This window comes from Poecile atricapillus, chromosome 18 (assembly GCF_030490865.1).
Source record: "Poecile atricapillus isolate bPoeAtr1 chromosome 18, bPoeAtr1.hap1, whole genome shotgun sequence".
Classification (NCBI taxonomy): Eukaryota; Metazoa; Chordata; class Aves; order Passeriformes; family Paridae; genus Poecile; species Poecile atricapillus.
The window spans coordinates 9611475-9619064 of NC_081266.1; the positions used below are offsets into that span (position 1 = coordinate 9611475).

General features: G+C 37.1%; 1 protein-coding gene across 1 annotated transcript in view; it reads right to left on the bottom strand.

Annotated features, from left to right (window-relative positions):
- Positions 1-6986, bottom strand: part of LOC131586090 (1-phosphatidylinositol 4,5-bisphosphate phosphodiesterase zeta-1-like) — a 46958-nt gene extending 39972 nt beyond the window's left edge. The window contains exons 1-3 of the mRNA XM_058852830.1: positions 6832-6986; positions 5751-5901; positions 1081-1315 (exon numbers count right to left, since the gene is read on the bottom strand). Coding sequence (XP_058708813.1) covers positions 1081-1315; positions 5751-5901; positions 6832-6986 — 541 coding nt within the window. The remainder of the gene's footprint in view (positions 1-1080; positions 1316-5750; positions 5902-6831) is intronic.
- Between the last annotated feature and the right edge of the window lie 604 nt (positions 6987-7590).

The window sequence follows — 7590 nt, forward strand, 5'->3', positions numbered from 1 at the left end:
TTTAAAGGTGTTTTCTAATGGACTGAAGATTATTCATTGTTTAACTGTGCTATAGATTTGAACTTTCCCATCAAAACAGGTGACACAAAATAAAAGGAACCTTTTAAGCTGGTAATTTGAACAATTAGTAAACATTAGCTGCTCTGAAAGAGCAGAATATGTTTAATAAAATATAGTTAAATTTGAAAGGCAGCCTTAAAGAGTAAAGGCATAAGGAGTCACATGTTTTTATTACTGGACAGTAAGTGCCTCTAAATGAAACACCCAATGTTCTTCTGTTTCTCATTGAAAAAGTGGCATTTTCCATTTTCTTCTTCCACCACAGGTCAGCATAGAAAATCCAGTGCTATTATCCCAGAAGAAATATTTTCCCCTTGGGTTTGTTTTTCTTAACCACTTATCAATTCCACCCGTTTTCAATGACTGGGAACCAAGGAAACGAAAGAATTGAACATATTCCACTGAATAAAGTAACAGCTTGCAGCAAAATGCAGTTCTATCCTTTTCCTAGCTGTAAATTTTGCCACAAGTTGAAATCAGTGACGCTCAGCAGAAGTGTTACACCCCAACTTGAGGCACCTTTAAATAGGTGAAGAACATGTTACAGATTTATGAAGCCCTCCTCATCTCAGCATTCTAGTGATTCACAAAAGGTGACCAGGCACCTACAAAAATTTTCCACAGTGCCCCTGCAAGGAAGTCAGAAGGACATAAAAGTCTTGTCTGAGGCCTTGAATTTTCACTAAGTGACTCAAGGGAGAGAAGACAGTGTAACGAGCAGAGAAGAAAAATGGCAGATATGGACTTTAAGAAAAACAAATTGAAAATGGTTTGTAATGTGCTGAAGAACAGAATTTGTAGAAGGACTAGAAATAAAAAGATAAAGAAATGACAGAAAAAAGAACAGAGCAGAGAAAGGAGGGCACCATAAAAAGAAATTAAAACACAGGAAGAAAACATAATAAATAGATGAAAAGACATGCTTTTAAAGAAATAAATATATGAGGTTTAGGACAACACAGTCATTGAGAGAAGCACGAGAAATAAGAGCTAGATATCAAATAGTTAAACTGTACATACCTTCATCAATGGGTTCATACTTCATAATAATTTCTAAGGCAGTTGTTTCATTAGCTTCAGTTTGAAATTGTTCTTTTATAAGAAATTTAAGGAGCTGGCTGTCAGGTAGAATTTTGCCATCTGTTGAGTAAGCCTTGAATAGTTCTTCAAACTCAGGCCTGTGTACAAGAGCTCGATAAATTGCTCTGAAGTCGTCCATGCTAATAATATTTCCTGACTGTTTGTCAATAGTTTTCTGAGGGAAAAAAGCAACCAAAATTTATTAAAAAAAAAAAGAAATTAATGAAACAACATGCAATTATACAAATTATGCACCAAACACTCTTTTATAACTGACCATAAGAGTGAGCATCATAGAAGAATCCTCAGGCAACAGTGACTACAATCAGATTACACTCCTCAACTTTTAGATGACACTTTGTGTGCTACAAATATTTTATGTAAAGTAAAATGGACCATATGACACAATTAGCATCTAAATAAGTGCAATAAATTTAGATTTAATGCATTTTTAATATTCAAACACATTGTTGAAAATCTTTAAAATGCTATGCATTAAAATAAATGTGCAGCATAAAACTTATCAAGTGGAAAATATATTTAGTATAATACCTCTCCAACAGCTATTTACACCATATTGTAAATACTGTCAGTCAAATTTGCACACAAAATCAGCAACCAGTAATCTTAAAAATGAAATAAGGATGACCAAATTACCAAGAAATACAAACCTTTCAACACTTCAATAAACGAAGTTTATTGTTTCACAACAAAACAATATTCAAGTTTGAAGACAAGATATTTTGTAAGAACCTATGACACCATGTTCTAATCTTAACAAGCCAGAATGTTTAACTTAGATTAATTATTCACACTTTCAGAATTCTTGAATTGTAAGCTTGTTTTCATACAGCTTACAGAATGTTAGCATAGTAATTAATTTCTGTGTTTCAGTATAAAAGTCACTAGAAAAGTTAAAAGGCCACAAAAGAATTTGAGCAGAATAATGCTTTTTTACCATTTCTGCTTTTTACATTTTTCACAGGTTTAACAATTCTATTTTTCCTTTAAAATTTTCTACTTAAAATAAGTAACTGCATATATATATAAATAAGCATAGAAATAAATATATGTCTTGCATATATATAAACATAATATATAAAAATATAAATATAATATATATAATATATAAATATAAATTGCATTTCTATATAAATATAAATATAAATATATTAAATATATTAATATATATTAATATATTAATATATAATATATATTAATATATTAATATATAATAATATTTATATTAAATATATAAATATAAATATAAATATAAATAGAAATAGAAATAGAAATTTATTAAAACATTAATAATATAATATAATATAATATAATATAATATAATATAATATAATATAATATAATATAATATAATATAATATAATATAATATAATATAATATAATATAATATAATATAATATAATATAACCATAATAAGATATAATATGTAATACGTATATTAAGATATAATAGCATATATATAATAATAGATAACATATATTCTATTATATAAACTATATAATATATACTATGTATATTAATATTATTTATTAATATATAATATAAAATATAGTATATGCTATATGCTGTATATTGTATATATGTTATATATTAGTTAATTATGTACTGATTAATTAATTAATATCAATACAGAAATATAAATGTTTCTATCATTTTAGCCTGATTTTTGCTTAAAACCTGCCAAATCAAGAGAAATCTTCTGACAAAATTGCTCACAAAAACCACAAATGGCAATCCACTGCCTCAGTGATTATGACTGTAAACTGATGACAATTCTCAGTTGTTGGCTCCTTAAACTGAGATGCCAAAGACACCACGTTCCAGCATCCAAACATCCAAACATGGCCCTTACTATGGCTGCTTTGGCTTCCACAGAAATGTCTAGAAGCAGGAAATTGCTTACTTGAGCTCTGGCTGCTCTTTGATCAAGAGATTGGATTACTGCTAAATTAGATTGGTTTTGAAGCCATACCATGAAAGCCAAAAGTTTAAAGATCTGGTGCCAGTTCCTTCCTATGCAGTAAAGTTCTTTCTGCACTTCTGAATAAGTACAATAGGAGTAAAAATATATTAAATAACTGAAACGAGTACAAAATTAAATTTCATGAGGAGTTCTAGTGAAAAAATCTTACAAATGAGTACTTCAGTGTTTGCTTTGAGTTTGCAAAAGAGAATAATAATGATCATTATTAACAGAAATCACCAGCAAGAAAATATTTCTGTACAAATGCTAATTATACACATTTCATTACTGCTGAGAAATTCCCCATCTAAGGTTGATTTCTTCCATCCAATTTTTAATGTTCTTAACAATGCTGCAAATTTGCTTATAACCATTAAGCAGGAAAAGAAAATACCAACTTCTTTTGAAAATAAACAGTCTATCAGGACTTGGAGGATGTTCACTTAGTTACTGGCACAAAGAGAAGCTGGACAAAAAAGTAAAGTTTCTATTTTAGCTGCCTCCTGGTGAAATACAGGCAATAATACTACACAAAAGAACTCTTCAAATTAAAGTGATAAAAATCATGTCACTACTATAAAAAGATATTGTAAATTTTTGGGGTAGATTTTTATCATTCCTATTTTTATTAATGCACATCAAATTTTTGCTGTTCAGAAAAAGAAGAGACAAAGTCTTGAGAGAAATTAGATGAAAATTTATTATTCCTTAAAACCTTAATGTTCATAATTCTGATACTGCTCAAAAGAGTATTACAGTAAAATAAGCTCAAAGAGAACAGAGAAGAAAAAAAGCTGATTATTCCTTAAAATTAGCTTTCTATAAAATGTATTTTGCTATGTATAACCATTAGATTAACTGCTGATGTGCAGTTAATTACAAAGATGTCAGTAACATCCAGAATGCTTTGGATTTTTACATACTGTTTCGCTGATGAAATATTTGAACCCCTCAAACTACTGAACCCCTGTAAATCTTTCTCAAATAGCATAGGGCACCTAACAGTACTGCTATAAATAACTAGATCAGGCTATTGGGTATAATATGTTGTTAAATACAACTAGATCAGACTTCTTCTTTGCAGGTCACTTCCCTCAAATCTCCTTTTCTCTTCCCACAGCTGACCATCTCTCACATTCCTGCCAGAAACCAAAGTAGGGGGAAGATAGAGGAAACAACGAGAAATATTTTTAAGTTCTCAAGAGATCCTCTAGCTTTGAAACTTTCTCCATGCAGTGAAAGTTCAAAAAACCACAGGAAGCCTCTTTAGCCAGGGTTGAGCTCATGCTGTTGGTTCTACCTTGGTTTGAGAAGGCAAACAATGAGAGAGGAAGACAGGGTGAGGAAAGCTTAGTGCCTTCCTTCTTATGACCTTTCTGACTTGCCATAGTTAATTGTCTCTGCCAAATCAGGACAAAATTTGCCAGCTGGTTGCAACATTCTCAAAAGAATCATATCTATAAAGGTGAAAGTAAGTAAATATACATGTATTTATATAAATATATATATATATTTATATATATATACACACTTGTTTTCATTCCCTTAGGGAAAAAGCATTACCAGACAGATGGGGTTTTTTGGGGGGGAAATGATGTAAAGGGAAAATCTTAGATATTTTGAGTCATTACATGAAGAAAATATGTATCCAGTACTCATTTGTTAGTATTTGCTCACTGAGACAAGATCTGCTTGGCAGTAGTTTGCTTGCCTACACTAAATGAACTTAAGTCCAGCTTCTAGCTGCATCATGTCATCTTCACAGAAATATCTTAAAAACTGCCACCTCTCAAGGCCAAATCCATTCCCAGGGAGTTAGAGAGCGATTCCCACCCATTCAGGCACACCTCTTAAATATTACAGGAGAGGTATAGTGGAGAAAGGAATGAATGTGTGCTGGATCTAAAGCCTGGACAGCTCAGAGAAATCCCAATTGTCCTCCTGGAAAGAGGATTTTGAGAAGATTGCTCTCATGGCTCTGTCCAGAATCAGACAGACATGTCTGGGCTCATTAGCTTGACCAGAGAAGCTGAATAGGATGAAACCAGAATGCTTTAACTTTTCTCAAGCGCAGACATGTTACAAAAAAAAACCTGGGAATCCAAACCAACATATTTTCCATCTTACACTAATTTGTTGTGGAGAAAAGACAGAGTTATGTGGGTGTCAGTCTCTCCGAGTAACAAGCAGTAGGACAAGCAGGAGTGGACTCAAGTTGTGCCAGGCTATTAGGAAAAATTTCTTCACTGAAAGTGTTGTCAAGCATTGGAACAGGCTGTCCAGGGAAGTGTCTGCGTCACCATTCCTTGAAAGTACTTAAATGCTTGCAGATGTGGTGCTTAGGGACAAGTTGCAGAGGTGGACTTTTCAATGTATTAATGGTTGGACTCAGTGATCTTAGAGATACCTTCCAATCTAAAGGCTCATGATTCAAATTCAAACCCTGGGTTATCTATTTTACACAGACATGAAAGACCTGGAGGAGGAAAATTCTTTGCTGATTTTGCACACCACACTAGCTTGAAATACATTTCCCAAAAAATTAACTTGAAAAAAATCAGCAAACATATGATGTGTGTAACTGAACTTCTAAACCATTCATTGCTTAATGTACATACACCTTACCTTGAAAATATGTTTTAAATGGTCTTCATCAAATTTTATTTGCATTTTTTCAAGCAGCCTCCTGCAGCCCTCTAAATCAACATTCCCATTCTTGAAATCATTCTGAATTGTATTCCAAAACCACGTATGAGACGTCAGGTTAAGGAAGATTCTGGCCAATTAAATTGCCTTTTAATGGAGGGGATGGGGGGGAAAAGTTTAATTTTATTAAACCTAAGAAGATTGTGCTTCCCTTTCTTCATACTCTAGAACATCCTTGCATTCTGCCCTCTGAGAATGCAGCAGGCCCCAAGGTGTGCAGGAAGAGATTTCTGCTCTGTCCTCAAAGTCCCAGAGAGCAGTGACAGAAGGGCCGAAGGGAGGGTGTGATCAAGGGGTGGTCAGGGTGCAAAAAGGGCTGCAGTGAGAGGAGGGAAACGTGGGGAAGCCGAGGGGATTCAGCAGGCTCAGGGAATGGTGGGGAGTGCCAAGAAACACCAGGGAACGAGTGCTCCCAGCACTGTGCCCACCCAAACATTATCAACCGGCCCTGGCTGACAGGACTGGCTGCCCCAGGCCCTCCAGGGCATCCCCTGTGTGCCCAGGCCTGAGGGGAAAGGGCCATGTCAGGGGCATCCCAATGGCAGCTGTCACAGGGCAGCGAGAGCAGAGGAAGAGGAGAAGGTAGAAGAAGAAAAGGATATCTGTTCTCATCCATGGTGGCTGTGCACCGCCTGCTCCAGGCCCCTCACTGCAGTGGCATAGCCGAGATCTCACTTGGGCTCACAGTGGGCTCCTCATGCCACTGTGACCTGACAGAATGGCATGGAATGTTCACTCCCCCATCCTTCCAGTGTCGCTCCAGTGTTGCTCTGGTGATGTCACAAACTGCAGGCGCCCAGCACAGGCCCCTTCCTGCCCCCGCTCCACCACCCTGCCACCATCCTGTGCCTTTTCCTTCCAGCACAAAGTGTCCCCAGGCCCTGCCCCTGTCTCCCACCCATTGCTCCACCACCCTGCCACCATCCTGTGCCTTTTCCTTCCAGCACAAAGCGTCTCCAGGCCCTGCCCGTCTCCCACCCTAAGGATATCCCACACCCACAGCACGTCTGCTGGCAGGAGCTGTGTGGGGCAGAGCAGGCCTTTTGCAGCCAGCCGTGCCAATGTCCTCCAGGGGAGCTTGGCCAGCTTGGCCGAGGTCTCTCTGTCCCGGTCCGAGGTGACAAGCTGGTGAGGCAGAGGCTGCCAGCACAACATCTTCCCCCAGATAACCAGGAGCACTGTGCTACCAACCCACTGCAGAGACCTGGGGGGAAATCCCTTCTTTGGGCCTTGGGGAACCAGCTGGCTTCACGGCACAGGGTGATGGTGGATGTTGAGAGCTGTGGGATGCCACCCCAAAGTGCTGGGAGGCCACCCAAGCTCCCACTTTCCTGCTGGGAACTTCTCTGTCCTCAAAACCAGCCTGGGCAAGAGCAGCTGTCCATGTCCTGCTTTGAGGCACACCAGTATCAGCCTTCAAATCACTGGGACAGCCCTTGGAAATCAGGCTGGACTTACACCCTGACTCCATTTCCCACTCGTTTTACAGGAATTCTTCCCCAGGCAAACTGCTTCGAAGTTGCCAGCTTCCGTGTAGCTGTCAGCAAGCCTGAGTGAGACTCGAAATGTGACAGACCAAAGGCAGTTTGCCACAGATTTTATGCTGAAGTGCCTCAATGCTTACTGAAATACCAGCTTTGATACGATGGCCTAAATAAAAAATGGGGGAAAAAAGACAAAATGGAGTTATTTAATTGATTTATTTCTGGATCACTCAGGAGAGTACAGAGTCTTCCATCAGTCAATCACCACTTTAAAA